Source organism: Populus euphratica, unplaced genomic scaffold, assembly GCF_000495115.2.
Source record: "Populus euphratica unplaced genomic scaffold, PopEup_1.0 scaffold486.1, whole genome shotgun sequence".
Taxonomy (NCBI): domain Eukaryota; kingdom Viridiplantae; phylum Streptophyta; class Magnoliopsida; order Malpighiales; family Salicaceae; genus Populus; species Populus euphratica.
In genome coordinates, this window is record NW_011500362.1 from 56,899 (window position 1) to 80,363 (window position 23,465).

Consider the following 23,465-nt stretch of genomic DNA (forward strand, 5'->3'; position numbering starts at 1 on the left):
GATAGGTCCAAATGCTAGACATGGACAAACAAAAATTAGCAACGGATTTTTTACCTTAAAATTCGACAAATCAAGTCTCCATCATCTTCTCGAACCATTACAATGCAGAATTCCAGTCTCTGTACTATGAAATAAACAATAACATTCGTGCAAGTTCTTTGATCAAGAAACAGCTGCTTAGAAATGGAAAAACATAAGTGTCTTAGCCCCTTAACAGACTTTCTTGAATACGAGACGCCTGCAGGAGAACGAACACCCAACATGTATTTAATATTCTGCATTGAGATATAGCATGCTGGCATTAGTGTACAAATCAACCTGAACAAGAATTTGAGCTGCGCCCAGCCCATCCAACATGACCAATAGGCACATTTTACAGCGCAGAATACTTAAAACCTTGTTTGGAAGTATAGTAATAATTATTTTAAAAAATATTTTTTAGTTTAAAAATACATTAAAATAATATAATACTATAAGAAATCATCGTAGATGAGATAGAAGCACGATTGTGGTCTAGCTATTCTTGTGCGTAGGACGAATTTATATACGTTTTCCTCCTCAACTTGGAAACTGAATCACAGCCATTCCATCCCACTAAGCCCACAGCTTCAAATCAATGTCAAATGTCAGATATGAGAGAATATAGCTAGCCACTACCGAAAGCAAAACGAAGCAAGATCCCTTTATTCTTCTATTTCCTTTAAAGAATCCTATTCTCTTCCACTTTATACCGAGATCATGTCTCTTGTTACATATATAATTTGCAGGCAACTTTCATTTGCATCACTTCTTTTTTCCTCCAAGTTGTAATTCAAGGTAAAGCAAATCCAACTCTTCATTTTCTTTTCCAGTCTGAACTTTTTGTTCTATTTTCATTTGTGCAAGTTGGTCTTCGCCCAAATTGTTTTGAACTAGGTGAAGCAATGGGAATGGCAATATCTAGACTCGTGAAGTTACTCTTTGCAAGGAAAGAAATGAGGATCCTGATGGTGGGTCTAGATGCTGCAGGGAAAACAACTATCCTCTACAAGCTGAAGCTTGGAGAGATTGTTACTACCATACCTACAATAGGTAATCGATAATCCACTAATACGACAAGTTATTCTATCATTTCTAGCAATCAGACTAACATTAGACTAACAGAATTTCAATTCCTGCTTTTTTAATTGAATTTGATTTTCGATTTAATGGATTTAATCTACAACCAAACATCTTTGTTGCAAAATATTGTTCTTCACCATTTCAATGGATGATGAAGAACATAACCAGAGAATAAAAATTTTAACAGGAAATCTAATTTGTTGTTTTATTGACTGGTTTTTGATGACCAGGGTTCAACGTGGAAACTGTTGAATACAAAAACGTTAGTTTCACTGTCTGGGATGTTGGAGGACAGGATAAGGTACAAAATTCTTGTGTAGATATATGCACTTGCAGGCACTTAGGAAAGAACTTGCCAACCATATCTGCACATGTGCATGTGATCCAATGTTTTTTTTTCTTCTCTTCTTCTTCTTCAATTGGAAGACTTTATTATTCAGAGGTCTACTACATCTACTTACATTGAAAACATCTTCTTCCCTTTTTCTCTCCTTTTTCCTAACCCTTGATCATGTAGATTCGACCATTATGGAGACACTACTTCCAGAACACCCAGGGCCTTATATTTGTGGTGGATAGCAATGACAAAGAAAGGATTACAGAAGCCAGAGATGAGCTTCATCGAATGCTGAGCGAGGTGCGTTGTATCGTCCAAAACAATTTGAAGCAATAGCTTTTCAGTTTGATTTCTAGATATTTAAGAAAATCCTGTACAAGATGTCATTGCGGCAAGAAAATCAGAATAAACTGCACATCAATTTCATGTTATTATTGCAGGATGAACTGCGTGAAGCGACACTGCTTATTTTTGCCAATAAGCAAGACCTTCCAAATGCTATGAGTGTCTCAGAAATCACTGATAAGCTTGGTTTGCACTCTTTGCGCCAGCGTCGTTGGTAAATACTTTACATTAATCTAATCCATTCATCTGAACCCTGAGTGTTGCCACAAAGCTTCAAGTCATCTCATGCTTTACAGCCTTGAGTTTAAGGTCCCAACCCTGACTTATGAATCATAATATATCAATCAGTTGCTGATATGATCACGAGAAACTACATTCAGTGAAACTGATCTAGGAACCAGAAACATATGGTACCTAGCTTATCAGATTGAGCCATCAATTTCTTTTGACTTGCGGCATTTGGGAATTGGCTTTTTAGGTACATTCAGGCTGCTTGCGCCTCCTCAGGCCAAGGACTGTACGAAGGTCTTGATTGGCTGTCAAGCAATATCTCTAGCAAGGCAAGTTCATCAAAGCTCCATTAATCCATTCACTAGCTAACCTGTGACCTCATTATTTTCACAGAAACAAGTCTCCAATAATGTTCATATTTCCTTGCAGGCATGATCAAATAAGCATGGAAGTTGCTTTCCATGTCGTAGCAGGTCGCTATTGCTATCCACAAAGCTAGCTAGCTAGCTAAGTGAAGGAGTTTATTCTTCACAAAAGATGCATGTAATCAAAATTTCACGTGGTGATGTGATTCTAAACAACTAGTACTACAGCTTTTGGTATAACTTGTGTTACAGAAAACTGAGTGCTGGTGTTTTAGCTCATGTGATCGGACGTCATCGGTCCGATCTCTTACAGGAGCTGTCCGGGATAACTAACTTGTAAAAAGCACATGTTTATCATAAAAGGTCACCTTAATCTCTGTTTTGAGAATTTTCTCGCACATATAAAAATTCGCTGATGGTATACAAAACAATAAATTATGTTTGCCTGCTCTTTCGGATGAGAAGTCCTTTCACATGCTTGAATTTGTATTTTTTTTTTTTTTGGCTTTTGGTAAGGGGACCTCAATCTTGAACCTGCAACCTCAACATTATATACACGCATTAACCATTAGCTACTACATGAAATTGTTCACCAAACAACTAGAAACATGTATCAACCTGCTTGAATATTCATACGAGCAGTTAAATCGACCCAACATCTTTTACTTGTATTTATAGCTTACAATATGCCAAGTCACTTTGCCCTCTCTCTTGAAAGTTAGTAGTAGAGTTTAGATCTTTGCAAAGTTAATATACCTCTTTATATTGTACATGAACGTTCCCATTATTTAAAAATATTGAATTTATCTTTTCGTAAATATCACAGCTTTAAAAATTACTCTAAATTATCAATAGCTAGATCCTCTTTATATTTTGGACTTGGGCTTGTTGGCTAACTTGAATCGCCCATATTTTTCCAAATCCAACATATTTTAGATTATGTTTGGTTAATGTCTTAAAATAAAAAAATTTGATTAAAAGAACGGAGATGGAAAAATGAAATAATTTTTTTTTATAATAATTTTATAGTAAATCTTTATATTTTTAAAACAAGAGGTATAAGGGAACATGTTCCTTTGATTTTCATGGTCTCAATTCTCTTTTGTCTCAAAAAAAATAATCAATTACTACTTTACTCACATAAGATATATAAAATAAGCAGATGTAATTGTCCTTTTTTCGTAACTTAGATGTAAACAAATAGATGATGAAATCCACAAGCAGGCTTATAATGTAGAACTATATATAGTGCATATGTCTATATATATATTTGGTGAAAGTCAAACCTAGTGAGAAAGAAACAAAGAGGAAATGAGATATTTTAACACATATGCTTTGAATGCCCCAAGTGAAAGCTTTAACATATATATTTATAAAAAAGATCTTATAATCATGGTTGACTAGATATACAAACATCTTTTATAAAAATATAATAACCAAACTAAAGTAGATAAATTATGGATACTCTACAAAACTAACAATAAAAGTAAAATAAAAAAATCACAAGATTATTTTGATTTGCATTAATTATAAAAGTAGTGGCAGACAAAAAATTCTATTATATCATTAAGATTATTTTGATATGTATTAATTATAAAAGTAGTGGTAGACAAAAGATTATATTATATTATTAAGAATATGTAAATTCTATTATATCATTAAGGATATAGAGATTCATGATCATCAGAACAGATGCTTCCACCAACTAGGATTGAAAGAGAAATCTTTAAAGCATGAATTGTCATCATCAACATTATCTTTTGATGATAGATTCTCTCAATCATAAAGATCAAGAAGATGATTAACGTGATTTTTGTATTCTACATAAAATAATATGTTGTGAAAATCATGGTAAGTACTGAGAATAAATAAATGTTGATCTGGAGTAGTAGGTCTAGCTGGTTTAGTAGAGTCATGTGATAAATTAAATGATATCATTGATTATATGTCAACCGAAGTTTCTAAACATAATTGTTATTATGACATTCATAAATTAAATATATTGAAGTTATATGGTAACTAATCTCTCTTGTAGCATTACTTGGAATTAAAGTCTAGTTAAGATGGAAGAAAATGAAAATATAGTTTAGAGTCTTATGATTGTCTGTTTGAGAGGTCATAGTTCTCAATGGCGTCAAGATTTTCAAACCATTTCTTAAGAACATGACTGTCATTAAGTCTAAAACAAGCTATTTAGAATTAAAAGATAAAATCTAAAATATTTTGCTTAGGAAATATACATCCAAACTTGTTTAGATAGGCTAAGTAAATCCAAAATAACAATTCTAGTTTGGTAAAAAAAGTGATTTTACAAAGCAAATATAGTGAGGAAAGAAAAGTAAGATGTATGATGGAAGGCCAAAAAATATGAGCAAGAACTTATTTATTTATAAGGGAGAATAGAATGGACTTGGTGGAAAATGACAAGAAAAATTATCAATTAAGTACTTGTCAAGAATGTGAATTTTCTCATCAAGAAAGAGGATGAACTAGGCTATCTCAAAATAAAAGATGAAAAAAATGATAGATTGTATATTAGGCTTCATGAAAGTTCTGAATAATGGGCTAGAAAGAAAGTTATTTACCCATTTGACGTGTTTGACTTCAAACCAGTACTTTGCTAAGTCATTATTTACACCAAAGTAATTATAGTTAATGAAGGATCTTTTTCTTGATTTTCAATTAAAAAAATTGGACATGTTCATTCTAGTGATGTTATACTAAATGGAATTCAAACTTTTCAGTCCCTTATTTGACTGCTAGTATTTCTTGTAGCTACAAATTCCATGATAATCATTTTTTTGTATTAGAATTGTACAATAAAAATGATAACCTCATTTGTTTTTTTTTTCTCCACCTCTATTTCATGTTGATTCAGAAGTTCCTTGTCTATACACTGAAAATGCATTTTAATGGATTCATATTAAGATTATGTACACTTATACATTTAAAAAAAAATATAACCCATCCAAATAATTGACTTTAGACCTTGACTTAACCATAATGGCATCATCTATATAGATCATTATGTTATGATTGATCATATCATGAAAGATCAAATGAATGATATTTAGTTATATATCACCAACATTTTATTTATTTATCAAATAGAATCATTAACTACTCATATATTTCTAATGTGTTGGGACATCTAAAAGTAATCTTTGACATATCATTTTTTTATCATGAATATTTGATTATTTCTTGAAAATAATCCATGAACTTAAGGATTCATTTCTAATTGTTATATCAATCAATATATTATCCATTAGGCATTGGATACTCATCTTGTGGATATATAAGATTAAGGTTTCTGAAATGAATGTCCACACTTGTCATTCTTCTTCTAATATAGACATAATGTTAAACATTTACTCAACATATCTTATTGGTTTAATAAGTCTAACTTCTAAGAGCTATTCAATTTTTCCTTTCACATGATCAATTATATCTTAATCTATTCTTTATGAGCCTATTTGTATGTCTTAAACCCAAGATTGGTTGGAAATGGATACTTGGAAATGGATACTTGATTAGACTTCTATCTAAACTAGTCATTTTATCATAATTCCATTCAAATCAATCTTTATATGTATGAAGCAACAATATTAGTTTTATTTTAAAATCTTTTGAAAAATTTACATTTATAAAAGTTGGTTTATGTTTTCATTCTCTAGGTTAATTTTTAATTAAATATTCTTAAATATCAACTTATTTATCATCCATTTTTGGTGGTGTTAGATGAAAACTTATCATATCATATATAATAAATTAATAATCTTGATGTAGTTCTATTAAATAAATTATGTTATTGTGCCTAATATATTTTTAGGCTTTATCAAAATCCTTAAAACATATAAGTTTTTGTAACTCATTTTCTTTCATATTTTAAATCTTTATCTAATAAATCTTCTAGTTGTAAATTACTTGGCTTAACAAAGTATAATGTTAGTCACTTTATTTGCATTGTCTTATTACTAACTAAAAAATCAATTAGGCAATCTATATTATACATTGTCAAGAATTAAACTAGGTCTACAACATCATTATAAAGCCATGCATCTACTTATCTTCAAGCTCATCATATATGACATATCATGCTTTTTAATTACCTCAATTAACTCATCTAGTATCTAGAAAAAAAGTTTAATATAAATATAATATCACACAAGTGTTAGAGTGTATCCAATATCACCTAAATAAGGCGTTGTAGCTTGTTTTTGCTTCAACAACGAAGAAAGTTGCATTAGATGAGTTTGTCTTGACTATTTGATCTAGTTGCAACACTTTAATAATATCTTCTATGCCTTTACAAAATCTAATATGATCACTTTAAATGGAATTATGTAAACCTTATTATATCTAGTTTTCTTAATTAAGGATAAAGATATAATATTGAGTGCTGCACCATTATTGATTAAAATTATTTATATTGGTATACCATCAAAATTAGTTATGATACAAAGATTTAAGGTTATGATTCACAATCACTATTAGCTTAAAAATATCATCATTGGTTATTGGTTTACCATATATTTTGAGTAGTTAATCTCAATATTTTTTTATCTTTTCTGTACAATCTTTATAGTTATTATTGAGATAAGATAATTGACCGTACTTGGCCTCAAATGAGTAAAAAGAAGTAAAAATCATATTCATTGATACAACATCATCATAATCACTCATATTTATTTTAAGAAGAGTTTTTAATTTATATATTTATGTTATTACATTCTATTCATTCAATTGTTGTCTTAAGATTACAAATTTATTTACTATCTTTTTTATATTTTTTATAGGGTCTTGATTTTTATTACAAATGATTTTAATGTCTTATTTTATTACATCTTCATCCAAAAAGACACTAATGTCAACTATTATGTCAATTTCTTCTTTAAGTTTATTCCTTTATTGATGAATATATTTGTTGTAATTATTTTAGGTTTTATGATAGAAATTTGTATTGTTTATTGGATATTGATAATATTTTTAAGGTTTTTAATTGTCATTTTATTTTATAAAAGGTTATGATTGCTTCTGTATTAGGGTAGCTTTATTAGTTCTTTTAATAGGAATGTGTTTTTTTATTCTTTATAAACACTTGTAACTATTTTCTTTTCCTATCGCAAACCAATATTTTAGTACCTTTTCCCTCTAAATCCCCTATAATGTTGGATTAATATATTGAGTAAATTATCCTTTAAATTTTTTATTGATTTCTAAGTTTTTCTTAACACTAGCACTAACCTTAGTTTTATCAATACATGGTTAATTACTTTTTACAAATTCCATTATCATCTTAGTGATAGCCCCGTCTACTTTTCTAGAATTATTTTAAAAAATTATCTAATAGGTTATTTTAGATTAAAGTCAACCTTAGAAATTCTTCCTACTCTTTCAACCAAGATTTTAGATTATAGTGCTATTATATTTTTAGCAAAAATTGACAGTTAAAAAGTAGCACTGGACTATACAAGATTAAGATCAATCTTATATCATCTTGGTCAAGGAAAATCTTATGTGCCTCATGTCAATAACCTAAAATGTGTTTGAGATTGTTGGTCATTGATCACATGACTAGTCTTTTCTATAATAAAATTTTTTTCTTCTAATAAGGTGCAAGGTTCTATATTATTCTTCCTTATTGATATGTTTAGTCGTTATATCCCCATGAACTAGGTTTTGGATGATTGATTATTTTTTTTCACCTTTTCTAGGTCTAGGAGATATTGGTGGTTTGTAGCCAAATTATCACATTTATCACTAAGTTTCGGTAATTTATATTATAGTTAATGATTATGTCTCTTGGTGCCTACAAGTTTTTTGGGCCTAAATGTTTTGACCTGTCATTGAGAGTTAAGTTTTGTCTCTCAAGTCTTCTCTTTTAGGAAGAATAGTATGACAGGTATGAAACATGTATACCTCGCATGAAAGTATTTCCTAAACTTCTAGTGCTTATTCTTTGATCTTATCATTCTCAGTATAACTTTTTTTAGTAGTAGCACTCGTGATTAATTATGACCTTTCACGGTTAATTAGGCTTTGTTTAATATAGTTTCCTTTAATAAGGGATCTTATAACTTAGGGTAATTACTTATTTTCATAGTTGGGAAAGATGCGATATTTATCTTTATCTTTTTTTGCAAGAAATAAATATGACTATCATGAAGTGCCTTTTAAATCTTATTAATAAAGACAACATTGTTATTAGTTTCATGTATTAATAAGTCATGCAACTTGTAATACTTCTTCACTTTGATGTGTTTGATAATGAGAATAATTTTATTGTTAAGGAGCTTAATTTGATCTCCTCATATTAGTCGGTCAATAATATTTTTTATTTTTTTATGTTCAAAAAGTATTCTTTACCCCCATCAACCATATTTTGGTAACCTTTGTTTCATTATCATATGACTTGCTAGCCTATTTAGGCTTCTTTTTTTTATACAACAATCTCAAACAACCCTTCATCTTTAAATTATATAACCAAAATTAGTTATCATTAATCTTCCTCAAACTTCTCATCATGAAATAACTAAAGCTATTGATTGAATTCAGCGACAACATGGAAAATTAGTGAAAAAAATTTTAGTTTATAAAGAACCAAAATAATTTTAGTTTCATGAAGAGTTCACATCACAATCATCATATTAAAATGACTAATAAGTTTTATTATTGTTTCATAATGATATATACACATGGATTGACAATTTGTATAAAAACTAATTAATTATGTTAATTGATGGTTTCTTATTTGGTTTCTTCTTCCATTTATAAGTTTTTGAAGATATATTATTAAAGGAGGCTTGGTTAAGTTTAAGCTTGTGTTGGTATTAAAATAAAACCCCACATAATGAAAAGTTATTTCATTAAAGATCAACTTTAACCTTCGTTTCCATTCTTGACAGTGAATTGCTTGTTAACCATGCATGGGTATGTATTGCTTTATATAAAAATTATAATGCCCAGGGTTTAATTTTATTTTATTTTTGGACCTCAAATTGCAAGGACATATTAAATCTAAATTATTTCAATTTTTTAAAATAGATCCGTAGCCCAGCCCAGCCCAGCTTCCGGCCTGTCTAGGCTGCGAATAAAAAAGGAGAGTAAAAATAAGAGGGGAAGGGTTATGGCTTTTTTGGTAGTTGATCTGTGATTACCATCTTCATGATGCCTTCCTGGGATAATTCTTTTCCACCAACACTAGAAGATCCAACAAGAACCCTAAAAGGATCTATGTAATCGATTAATGTTAGGATTTTTAAGGTTTTTTATATTAAAATGGATGGTCAGAGTATTAACTTAAAGCATAATTACAATTGCAAAAGCCATCATGAAGATTGGCCATGGCAGCTCTCTCAGACCCAATCACCCTCTTGATAAATATGATCAAGGTCCTGGTATACTGTGAACCTGCCCCTACCAGACTCACAGACCAGAAAGAAACCCAGGTTTCTTATGCTTTCAGGCTCAAAGATAATCTAAAACTGAACGACTACTTAAGATGTCCAAAACCAAAACAATCATACTCCAGTCTCGTAGACTGACATCTGAGTGATTGATGCATATAAAGTATTTATGATATGCACCTAGCAGTACGATATTGCTCAGGAAACACCTTCAAACGATCAAAGATTTAATTTCAGGTATGCGTATAGGTGAGTCGCTTTATTTCCAATTCGATCATCTATTGCTGGAATCTGACAGGTTAAATGCTTTGAAACCTAGTTTGGTGAGGTCATTTGTTGGCAGGATTTCAAGTGTATTTCAAGATCCAGTTTCTTGTTGGGTGATCAATGAACTGCTTAAAGTTGACAGGCAATGCTCATAAATAGACTTGTGTTCCCACGAGTAAATGCAACAACAAGACGATGTCTATACTGTGTACAGGAGCAGGACCTCTTTTTCAGTTTGAGAATTGAGATTCTAAATGTAAATCAATGTTGCTCGAAATCATGTGCTGCGCCACTTAATTCAAACCAAATTACTATGTTCAGTGGAAACTCATGCATTTTGGCTGTACATTATGGACCTCATACATCTTCTTAATCATGGATGTTTCGTCTATTTCTTAATAAGAGCTGTCATGTTTTTTTGTACATCATTTCCCACCTCTTATCTGCCCATGTGAAACCCCTTTCTGTACCCTTTTTCTTTTCTGTTTTCAGCTCACAGCTCTGAATTTACATTCTAGCACAGCTGGTGAGGCCTTGAATCCAGTGGGGTCCTGCCTTAAATGCCCCATTCCTACATCCTGATTAGACCTCTCGAGACTTTGAGCTCACAAAAACATGAGCCACTCATGGGTAATCAAAAAAATATACTTGTGTTTTTTGTAAGCAATACCGCCTTCATCCGCGGGAAATGCAAATATAATCTCTGATTTAGCCGTGTTATTTATCTGGGACTAGTGTAATGCTGAGAAGAGTCAGAAGACTGCAGGCTGTAGCAGATTGATTTTTCCCTTTTTCGCACGTAACCCCTTGACAAGAGAGGAATATGTACGGACTAGAAATCAATGTGGCTTTAACCAGCTGCGTTTTCAAAGTGCTTTTTTCTTTCCTCGTTATAGAACTCCTTTTTTTCCAAGCCTGGCGTATCAATTTGAAGCAAGTGAAGACGGTGGAGTTGTGGAGCAGAGGGCAGCGTCTATCATGTTTTTGTTCTTTGCTCGTGCATTCTTGAAAAGATGTCTTGCCTCAGTTCATGCAAAAAGAGTGCACAAGCTTATTCTCCTTCTCCTCGCCAAACACGCATAATCATCAAATGGCTGGCTATTGGGTGGTCACAATCATCATAGAGGTTTTACTCGATGCTTGCAACTTTTGCTTTAAAGGATTATCGCTTGGTGGTGGTTCCCAACAGGGCAAAATCCTTGGAACTGTCTTTTTATACAGTAGACGATGCAATGCTTGTTGAACTTCAAAGCAGTAAATTAGCCGACCAGATTTATGAAATCTAATTCACAAGGCTGATAAGCTGACATATATGCCTTTGAGTAGAATTGGGATTTGGTAATTCTGGTTGTTGCCTGAGGAATTTGATGTTCAGTTTAATAATTTTAGATCATGTTGGTAGTTAGCAAAATTATATTTTAATCTCTTTGGATGAGTTTTGCAATAGATAAAATGTAAATTTACATTAATGGCTAGATTTGCTTTTTTTATTAAAATCTAATTATTTTTCGAGTTAAAATTTTTAACATTGTAATGTTAAAAATAAATTTTAAAATATTAAAAAATACACTTTAAAAAAATTTTACAACATTCTTAAACATCTCATAAACTAAAAAGATATTTACCAATTCATCCTATTTTTTATTAAAAATAATTTTTTAAAAATAATTTTTTTCTGTTTTTAAATCATTTTAATATGGTAATATAGAAAATAAATTTTAAAAAATATAAACATCACTTTTTAAATATTTTCAAATAAAATAAATAAATTTAAAAAATAATCACTACACCCAAAAACACAGGCTGCCATTGCCGTCATTACCACTGATGCTGCTACCTATTATCATACCACTGTCTCACAATTTCACTAACAAAAGAAAAAACCCATAGAGCATTAAATAGTTTGACTCGTATTTAACATCATGACAATTATGCAACATTTAACTCACTTTGTTTCCATGAAATACAGGTTAACCTTGTTAAGGTGAAACAACTAGTGCAGTAAACAATTCATGCATTTAGTTCTTCTCCTGTACACAATCTTAGATTAAGATGGCTGCCTTCAAGAGTTGGGTATGTGAAATCCATGAAACCACTATTCTGCATAGTTTAAACCAACTGAGAAACACTTTATACAGCGCTCCTAAAAGTACCAAAATTCAGCTGATGAACAAAGCTTGCTGGTAAGCCGGATGCCCAGCAAAATTAGGGATCAACTTAGGTTAAATCACTATAGCACCCATCAAGATTTTTTGGTTAAAAACACCAAGTACTTTACACAACATGACATGCAAGGATGTCAAAAAGCAAGGACAAAGTTTAGGTCCTACCGTTCACGGATACAACAGTCCTCGCTGATCTTGTGCCATAACAGAGAAACAAAAACACTAGAAGAACAGTTGTAAAGGTTATGTGCTAGAATATCACTAGAACAGATATAGAGAGATTGGTCTTGTTTTATGAACAACCTAACAAGAACTGTCTTCCACTGAAAATCTCACGCCAATCTCTTTCTATGGTTCAACTTCTACAAAAACTAATGTGATTGAAGTGAACAATAACAGGATAATCTTGGGTTTATTCTAGTGAATCATGTAACATTTAATAGAGCAACGGTTGAAATACAGACATCATGTTCATACCTATTGGAAAAACACCACAATCTCTTCATTCCTCTCTCGAACAAAGAGAGAGCAGAGCAGATACCTCATTTCTCATCCAAGAATGAGTCAGTTTCAAAGATTTGGCCGGAAATGTCTAATTCATGCAACATAAAACGTCTGTACCTTTTACACATACAACAATTAATACGCAAAACAGGAAGATTATGATAGCTCGAGGCACTGAGACAGGGAAAGACTAATGAGGACTGCTAAGCACGTCCACGCACATACGGTTTAGTGAAGGCAATCGCATCTGCTGAACCTGGGCTCTACTTCTTTTGAATTGAGGCAATGATGATGATGAGATTGATGATGCCACAGCCCACGAATCATTTGAGCTGTCAGAGCTGAAAGATGCATCAATGACACCATTTGGGCTGTTGGGTGTGGACAGGTACTTGCGCTTGTGGCGTTGGTTTTGGCTGCCTGGTTGCTCTAAAATGAGCTTGTAACACTCATTCACTTCATCCTGTTAAAATGTAGAAGTTCAAAATTCCTTCACAAAGCAGTAGATTTAGGATCACAATGAAACAGGGGAACCGCGTTAACAGCAAACAAACCTCATTGGTTTTTAGCACAGCCATAAGCTGAGTTTGGTATTGCAGTTGATTACGTGGCTCAACCTCCTTGATAACATGCAACATTGTCGCAGTAGCTAATATAGAAGGAAGATAACTCATGAACCTTGAATCTGAAATAAAAATCCAAACATTGGAAATCATGAATATGAAAGAAACTGAAAAATTAGTTAAAACTCAAGTCCGATGCATTAAATGTTTGATACTAGTGAATCCACTGATAAGCAATGAAACAATAGACTTTTTAATTGCTTACCAGAAATGACAGAAAGAAGTAAACGCTCACACCTCCATAAAAATTCCCAATGCAAGTGGGTTTTTAATCCAAGTCTCCTTATAATGTGATCAAAGAAAGAAATTGAGGTTACAGGATTCATCCTCCAATGAAGAGTTGACAGCACCCACAGCTCCATTCTCTTTATGGTCTTGGCTTCAAAAACGTACTTTGCATCCTCCACCTGAAAAATCAAAGAAAAACACAAAACCCCGTAATTAATAACTCGAGAAAACACAAAATTAAAGATTGATAATTGGTTCAATAGACACAATGAGGACATTTTGACAAACACCGAGATTGCAAATTTTGCACATACTTGCAAGTCTAAAAGAAGGGGCACATGGGTTTCCTCCACTTTAGCAGCCAGAGACAAACAAGCCACAGCAGCAAGCTGACCCATCCATGGCTTATCTCTTTGAAACCTTGAACTTGAAATGAACCTATCAAAGTAGTTGACAGCAAGAACACCAGTCAAAGCACTGAACCCATAATGTGCCTTTACCCTCAAAAACCACTCAACAGCCTCTCTGCGAACCACCATTAAAGATCCATCTCTAGATCCTACACTATCAAAAACAACATGGGTCTCTTTCTCTTTGGAGATTAAAAACAGTAACTCGTTATCTTCCCAAAACAAGTCTTCCTCAAGCAAAACAGAAGATAAAGTTTGCTCCTTTTTCACATTTTGATCATAAACCTCGCTAGTTTCATCATCAAGAGCACAAGAATAATCCTCTCCAAATCCATCCTCTTCACAATAAAGCCCGTCAAGGGCCAATGCTAGGCTTTGATTATGAGTCTCTTGTTGTTGTAAGAAAGACATCTTCTTCAGAGAAGAAGAGATTTAATCCTCTTCTCATTATAGAACACCATCAAAAATGAAAAAGGAAGATAAAAATCTCTCAAGCTTCTCTTTGCATATATTGCATATCTTTCTCTCTCTATGAGGCCCTACTGAGATGGAGAGAGACAAATAGAGTAAGCGAGTGAAGGGGTTTAATCTTAGAACTCTTCACGCCTGTCTCTTGTTTTGCCCTTTTCTTTTCTTTTTCTCACTGCGCTTTCCGTTATTACCTTGTTATTATTATTATTATTATTTGTATTTTCGTTAGATTTATATATTTGAAAAAAATAATATTTTAGTAAATAATATTATAAAAGTAAAAAAAAAAATCTATTATTTAGATTTTTTATTAATCAAATAATCCACAACGATGAAATTGATTGGATTAGCAACCTCACTTTAAGTTTTGGAGCTTCTTTTATTGTCGAATTCTTCCTTGCATTTAATATTTAATATTACACTAATTTTTATAATTATAATTTAAAAAACTTATTTAAAGAAAACATTTTTAGTTAAGATTGGTTTTATTTAGTGATTATTTAATAAAAAATATAATTAAAATTGAGATTAAATAAAAAAATAGTTTTGTGTGTTTGGTAACTGTTCAAGAACGTGATGCAAACCGCGTTTTAAAAAATAATGAAATTTTTTTATTTTTTTCTAAAAATAATTTCTTTAAATTTTTTTAGATTATTTTATTATATTGATATCAAACATAATTTAAAACAAATCTCAAAAGATATATAACAAAGCAAAAAACACTGTGATCTGTCACCATTACCATAATCTCAGACAATCAAGCCTTTACAGATTCAAGGTGTAAAATAATTAAAATAGACTTATATTAATATTGATGTTTTTTTATTGAAATATTATAGATTTAATTATTGCTATTATATCATAAAATAAAAATACTTTATATAGTGTATTTTTTATTGTTCCATTAAACTATCTGCAATTCCATCATGTCTAAAATCCATCTTGCCTTAACTATAATTTCTTTGGCTTCTTGTGCGTGCAACAACATCGGGTAAAATATCATCAAAAACAAAATTAGAATTACGGTCAAATTTTATAAATACAACGTCGTCATGCGATCTCCTTCTATTATAATTATATAATGTCATTGATGCAACTAACATAATACATTTTAATTTCAGTATGCAAACCTAATAATGGTTATGGTTATTTAACATAAATGACAAGAACATATGGTCATAGTATTGCAAACAAGAACTAAAAACAAACACCTAAAGTTTTATTCCAGCACAAACAAATAGGCAAGCAGTTACGTAATTGTAAAAAATAGAAACACATTATTTGATTTTACAGCAGCTTCTCTTTTTTTATTGCCAAATTATTGTGCCTCTTACACTAACATAAAACTACAAAGAAATTCATCAATAATACAAATACAATTTTCAAAAATAATTGAACAAACAAGCAACCATTTACAGTTGTGGAGTTGAAACAAATCCACATGGCTACTTGATACATCAAAGTGAAGAAGTAAGTTGCAGAATCGTTTGTTATTACAATATAAGAACTTCGGTTGCGGGAAATAGAATGATGTCAAGGAAAACTAGACATTGACGAGATGAATACTTATTACAATTTATAATCCGAACTCAATTTAAGTGTAATATGAATTTCAGATCAAACTCAACATTCACCCATGTTTTTTATAAATTATTAAGTTGGAACGGAATATTTCTTTGCAACGTCACATGAACCATAACAAACAACCTAAAAAATAATAAATTATTATTACCAAATTTATTCTAAGTTCGACAACTACAAAACAAAGAGAAACCCAAAACCAATTTTGCACAAGCTCAGCATATTTGCCAAAATTTATTCACTGTAAAAGCAACTGCAAGCATAAACTACATAACCACAATCATAAGATCACAGGAACAACAGCAGACAAGCTAAATATTAACAAATCCGTACAACACCAAAATTATTCTTATTTTGGCAACTACAACATTACTCATTATGAAAGAAAAAGCAAAAATGAGTAAAATACATTTGTCTGCTGATCAACAACATAAAAGCGCATTTAGAGTAGAAAAAATTAAGGAAAATTTGTTTCCACAGTGAAGGAGGGAATATGGTTAGAGGAGACAAATCTACAAATTTATTTTTAGAAGGATGAGTCGAATATGACCAACAATAATCAAGCTTCACTATTGGCTCTTTAATTCTCTGATTTTTTTTTGACGAATTAGGGAGGAATTGAGAGGTTTGATTTTCCTCTAATGGCTTTAATTTGTGATTAGTGGGCTATTGGAATTTTTGTAAGGATTATTTTTAGGAATCAAGGAGGAACTAGGAAGTTTGTTTTCCTCCAATGGCTCAATAAGTATGTTTTATGGTCGATGAAATGTTCTTTAGTTTTGCTATGGATTTTTTAAGGAATCAAGGAGGTGGAGTTTAATTTTCCAGCTGTTGGCTATTTTTCCAGTTTTTTATTATGATTATGGTCGATGAAATGTTCTTTAGTTTTGTTATGGAATTTTTAAGGAATCAAGGAGATGGAGTTTAATTTTCCGGCTGTTGGCTATTTTTCCAGTTTTTTATCGTGGTTATGAAGAAACTGAGGTTAAGAAGCATGATTCTCATGTTTTTGATAAAAATACAGTTTCAAACACACTTTTATGGTGGATCCCACAAAAAGAACATCACGTTTAACATTTACAAAACACACGGCGCTGTGGTTGCCCCTCAACCTTATACATAACCATAACACCAAACAGTATCTACGTAAAGCTTTTTTCATCAAACCTATTTTAAAGAATTGATTATAAACAAAATATATATTGAATTTTCTATAAGTGATTTATTATTCTCTTTAAGAATTTTTTTTAATTTTGTTGTTTTCCTATTTTATCTTTAGCCTACGATGCAAGCAAAGAAACTTGATAGAAAAAATTTCAGAATTTATAAGAAAATATGCTATATAAATAAGTGCAAGTTGAATTAAAGATAATTCATAATAAAATAAAAAAGGAAATATATAACTTATATACACAAAACTAACGTGTAATGCTACTATTATCTACCAGGGATTAAATATAATTTTTATTAATAGTTTTTAGAGCCTTTTAGAATGCTTATACTTTAAAATATAAAAGAGGGTTATTTTTTTTAGCATATTAAAAAATAAAAAAATAACACAATAAAAAAGTTAATGAAATAATATAATTTATTCATATCACAATTGAAAAAAATAATTTTTATAACTTGTTGATGTTTAAAATATCAATATCCTTTTAAAAAAATATTAAATAATAGGAGAGATGAGGGTTAAAACAAAATAAAAAATATTGTAGATACTAAAACTTCAAACATAATACTACAAATACCATTTAAAAACTCTTAATAATATAAATTCAATAACATTAATAAAAATCACAAATAAATACCATCAATAGCTCGTGAATAGATATTTCTTTTCCTTTAGTATGGATGGTTAATGGAAAGAGGGCTACTTCTTATTTTTAATATATATTTTAAAAATATTCATAAAATAACATAATTAAAAGAATTAATAAAATAGCATGATTTATATATATTGTAATTGAAAAACATGACTTTTATAATTTGTTGATATTTAGAATAACAATATACTTTAAAATATAAAAAAATTAGAGAAAAAATTTATAAATATACTAAACTTCAATTATAATATTATGAATACCATTAAAAGTTTTTTAACAAGATAAATCCAAGAATGATAATAAAATTAAAAAATTATTATAATACTGAGATCTGTAATTTTGAATTTGCTTTTTAAAAAGGTCACCGAATTTTGAATTTGCTTTTTAAAAAGGTCACTGATTAGAATATTACAAATTTTAAAATTATTAAAGATAAATATCAACGGTTTAAATCTCATAAATTTCATCGTTATTAAAAATTTATATAATTATTAATTTTAATGATTGTAAAATTAATCAATATATATATATATAAATAAATTAGTCAATATATTTATATTATGTAAAATTAATCAATATATATATATATATAAATAAATTAATCAATATATTTATATTAAAAAAAAATTATAAATGAAAGGGGATACAATTACCTTCTAAAAGTACAATAAGGTGGATAGGAAAAACTAACCGCCACTCGAAGTGCATCGCCGATATTTCCCGAGAAAAATAAAAATAAAAATCTAAAAACTAAAAGAGATAAACTGCGTGTAAGCATACGATGACCATACCAAAACCGATATCTAACGTCGCCTTTCAAGAAAACCCGTGCTTTACAAGTTCTCACAGATCCGTGTATGTGATTGACACGAGCAGATGTAAGTGTGGTTCTGGAAAGCGTCGGAAGCGTTGACCGTATCGAACGGAGACTGTCAGAATCTGTAACGGTAGACTGTGCACGCGCCAAGGCTGCTTTTATGAGTTTTCAGTAAGGTTGTAAAGTTGGTTTTTTAAAAAAAAATATATATATTAAAATAATTTATTTTAATTTTAATATATTTAAATATCTAATAACAAAAAAAATTAATTTTAAATAAAATAAAATTTTAAATTTGTATGACACACAGAATTCAATTTAAAAGAGCACTGTAATAAAACTTGTCTCTCGATCCATTCTCCCGCTGTTTTCGGTTAGTTTAATGGCATTTTTAAATTTTTCTCGTATAAAAATGTCAGATATATATATATATATATATATTCTTCATCCTATGTTGTCTGAATCATGTAAATCTTTATCACTGAAAGAAATTAAAAATATTAAAGGAGGAGAAAACTAATACATCAGTTATAGTTTTCTCGAAGAGCAAAAACCAACAAGAGAAATACAGGCTCCGGTGGCCGTTCTTTTCCACTGCTTTTCTTCCCGTGCTATTATTACTCACCACCGTAGTGGCGTTTTCCCGCCATGGGTGAGCCGCGTGCACAGCGGGCTTAGCTGGTTCGATTTGGCGTTTGCACGTGGAGCAACGAATCTTGTTACTGTTTTATTTAAATCAAACAAGTGGCAAGCTGGATTCACTGTGGCTAAAGATGACAGTGAGTATTCATCAGATTAAATCGAGTTTATATTTATATTTATTATTTTGACTAGTCAAAACATTTAAATGAAAACTACCTCCTTCACGAGTTGCGAAATAATTTAATATACTCATATAAAAAATATCTTTATTTTAAAGAACTCCTACAAAACACTGCCGTAATAATCTTTTAGCAGGCAGGCATACAATAACCCTTCTCTCTCTCGAATTCTTTACTCGCCTCTCTGTCATATGGAATAATGATTGAGAACTGCTCGTTGAGTATTCTCTCCTTAAAGCGCACTGATGCTCGAAGCATAATTATTCAGACTTCCCAAGTCGTCATGATAGCCGAAATTGAATGCCTAAACGGATTTGTCCTCCTGGGGCGTTAGTATAAACCCGAGAGTCATTACCAGATCACAGTTAAAACACAAGGGAATTAATTTCTTGTCGTTTGGACGTTTTGAACGATGATGGGATACTATTCCTTGCAAGCATTTCTTCCGTTCTTGGGAAGCAATTGCAATTTTCTGGGGATTGGTTAGGGAAGTGCCGTAGAAATCTCTTCTTCACATGCCCAGCAAAACAATATTCGGTGAAATGACAGCAGAGCTATGTAAGACAAAAGGAAATGAGTTGGACGGAGCAGGGTCAATGCACAGTTAATTAAGCTTCAATTTTAACCTTAGAATTTGAGTTTTTTCTTGTCACGCTTATATAATTGTTAATTTTAAAATAGGTGAGATTAATAAGAAAAAATTAAGCTGAAATTTCTCTGTTATGGGAGGGAATTAAAGGCCTTGGTGCTGCAAATGTTAGCCCCGTTTGCTAGGGATAACTCCGATACCGATAAGGCTCATTACTCCCTTGATTTGAGCTTGAATCTTTCCTTGCATGTGGGCGCAAGCATTTCTAGCTGGCAAGATGTGAGGGTCATTTTACTCCCCCAAAAGTCTCTTGGAAAAGCGCTTCTCTCTCTCTCTCTCTCTCTTATTTTATTGTCAAACGCAAAAAAGTTATTTTAGATTCAATTCATGATTCTGAGAGAACGAGGAAGAATTATAGAATTGATTAGTGAAGTTAAAATAATTGATACCTAGTTTATATATAACGCCATATCTGGAATCACGTACACACTTGGCAAAATTCCTTGCATGTTTTGTATCCCTGTAAAAATATAAGCAAAGATGTAAAAATACAAGCGGAGACAGACAAAACTTCAAAACAACATGTCGTTCTAGTTAAGTTAACGACACATCGTTCCATTTAAGTTACTGTGATGTTCCATTTAGTAATGAAAAAAATATCATTTACTGTTTATGGGCTTTATTATTATCTGCATTTGCAACACAATGAGAAAAGGCAGCTCTTCGCTGCTTACGTGGAGAGTGATTCATTTTTTATTGTTCGCTTAGGTAATTTTACTGTTTTTATTGTTCTGCATCTATTTAAAACTAAATGTATTGAATTCCAGCTCATCCTGTAAAATAAAAATATTATTTTTAATTTTTAATTATATTTTATTTTAAAAAATAGTATTTAATGTTATTTAATGATATTATATAAATTAAATGGAGATCCCTTAATGATATAGTATTTATAAAATTTAAGTGTAATCTCAATTTTATTTCTAATGATATTTAACTGATATTGTTACGTGTTTAAGAAACTAAAAAAATTATAGTTCTTGTTGGTTGTATTTCATTCGTGATGAAATTTTAGATGGTTTAATAAAACAATAAAAAATATTTTATATAAATCACTATTTATTTTATGATGTAATAACAGTAATTAAATTTATAATATTTAAATTAAAAATCATCAATATTAATATATATTTTTTAAAATTATTTTATAACCTCAATTTGAAAGGCATTATTAACCAAACATATTAAATTATTTTTTTGTTCAATCTCAATTTCAACCATAATTTTAACCAAACACATATAAATATCAAACCAGCTTTAATTAAAAATACTTTTTATAAAATAATTTTTTTAAATTATAATTACAAAAATTACCACAATACCAAACATACTATTTCTAAAATACTTGTTTCTCAAGATGAGATTGTATGGGAGATTTGAAAATATAATTGTAATTATTTTGTAAAGTATTTTTTTAGAAAAAATATTAAAAAAATATTATATATTTTTAATATTAATTTATCAAAATAATTTGAAAATATAAAAAAAATATTAATTAAAATATAAAAAGTATAATTTGAAAATATAAAAAAATATTAATTAAAATATAAAAATTAATTTTTAAATATAAAAATCAATCAGGGCCTTAGTATGCCCCCAAGGAAACAAGTCCATTCTTAGTATAATCTTTTTCAAACAAAACAAGTTCATTACGAGCTAACTTGTAATTAACGAGAAATATCCCGTTGGAAACAGCCTCGAGGGCAGTGAGTAGAAAAGGGACAACTCATGGGAAATAAAAGGGGAGATGTCTATTTATCTTGTATTTGTTTTGCATTGGAAAGGTAGAGAGAGAGAGAGAGAGAGAGAGAGGAGGAGGAGGAGGTTTGCATTGAAAACAGCCAAGCCCAAGAAACCTCTCCGTCTCTCTCATCTGTCGTCACCTTATCATAATTGCTGCCGTCTTGTCTGCCAGAAACGCCCGCCGTACGCTTCCCTTGATGTCTCCCATTCCTACTCAATTTATTTCTCCAATATTATCCATTAATGGCCAAATAATTGGCCACCATTATAGACAGTAGCTGCTCCTGCGTAACGAGGCACGTTACTACTAGTGTTTAGTATCCCAAGAACACTCCCTCTGCTAATTACGCTTGGCCCTTGCTGCTTCTTCTTTTTTAATGTTAATGACATCCACTGTAATGTTTAACTCGGTATGTGTTCTTGCCAGTGAATCTGTCCTTGAGTTTTATTAGAAGCTACTAATTTTAACTACTTGATTTCCGAATATTTTTTAAAGTATTTTTTATATTAAAATAATATTTAATTTTTTAAAAAATAATTTTCTTGATATAAATACATAAAAATAATTTAAAAACATAAAAAATTAATTTAAAATTAAAAAATTAAATTTTTTTAATAATACTTTCAAAACACAATATAAAACACTACCAAACCACTTGCGCTTGAAAAGCTACTGATCTTTGGAATCGTGTAGCTGTGTTCGCCAAATAATTTAATTTTTGGATGGGATAAAAGATAAAAAGATAATTTAATATTAGGTGCGTCAATAACTAAATTATTTTCGTAAATATTTTTTATTGTGCAATCTTTATGTAGACTTAGCGTAGACTGGTTATAGAGTTTCAAAAATGAATAAACTAAACAAACTTAATCATGCTTAATTAGGTTAACGTTTGCATTTGCAATCTCTTTCCCAGCTGCAATGTAATCATGACATGTCCATATTTAAATCATTTTTACGAGGGCCCTTTTGTGCCTACCCTTGACGTTACAATTACAATTAAATTAAATTAAAAAATATAAGGAATCAGGAAAACACTAGTGAAACAGAGCACCGAGAATTTGAACAATGATTTTTTTTGGTTAATTCAATTTTTTTTCTCAGGATTATCAAAAAAGAAATTTCAATTTCATTCAGAAATTTCATTCATTCATCTTATCAAAAAAGAAATTTCAATTTCATTCATTCATATTACATTAATTAATTATTAAATTTAATAATTTATTTTATATTTTTTTCAGGTGAACTCGGTCTAAATAAACATCCTTAACATTGAATTAGATTTTGCAAAAAAAATATTCAATTTGATTATTTGTGAAACATTAGAAATGAAGGGATAAAAATTTAGAGTAAGATAAAATGACTGCCCTTTATTTTTTTAAAAAAAAAACTGGTCCTTTATTTTTTTTTTACTATGACCATCAATTTTTTTCTTAATTTCTTGGTGATTCAACTTGATGAATTATTTTGTATTGTTTTCTATTAAGTTATTATAGCCTTAAAAAAATTTGAATTAGCATCGGTTCTCAATTTTATAAATAAAAAATTATTTTTTATTTTTTATGAAAAAAAAA

General features: G+C 30.3%; 2 protein-coding genes across 3 annotated transcripts; one reads left to right on the plus strand and one right to left on the minus strand.

The window, feature by feature from the left end:
- The first annotated feature begins 714 nt into the window (after window positions 1-714).
- LOC105114060 (ADP-ribosylation factor 1-like) lies at window positions 715-2,819 on the plus strand. Of its 2 annotated transcripts, none has more exons than XM_011010473.1 (7): window positions 715-816; window positions 916-1,071; window positions 1,332-1,402; window positions 1,619-1,738; window positions 1,879-1,997; window positions 2,262-2,343; window positions 2,444-2,819. In XM_011010473.1, the coding sequence occupies exons 2-7, from the start codon at window positions 924-926 to the stop codon at window positions 2,447-2,449; spliced, it is 546 nt and encodes a 181-aa protein (XP_011008775.1). In that variant the 5' UTR covers window positions 715-816; window positions 916-923; the 3' UTR covers window positions 2,450-2,819. The 2 variants fall into 2 exon arrangements, with proteins under 2 accessions (XP_011008775.1, XP_011008774.1); XM_011010472.1 differs by having other exon boundaries at window positions 730-816; window positions 886-1,071.
- Window positions 2,820-12,538: 9,719 nt separating this feature from the next.
- LOC105114061 (cyclin-D3-3-like) lies at window positions 12,539-14,557 on the minus strand. The gene is made up of 4 exons (XM_011010474.1): window positions 13,890-14,557; window positions 13,553-13,754; window positions 13,279-13,409; window positions 12,539-13,187 (listed from the first exon to the last, which is right to left on the minus strand). Exons 1-4 carry the CDS (start codon window positions 14,394-14,396, stop codon window positions 12,915-12,917), a joined length of 1,113 nt encoding a protein of 370 aa, XP_011008776.1. The 5' UTR covers window positions 14,397-14,557; the 3' UTR covers window positions 12,539-12,914.
- Window positions 14,558-23,465: the final 8,908 nt, after the last annotated feature.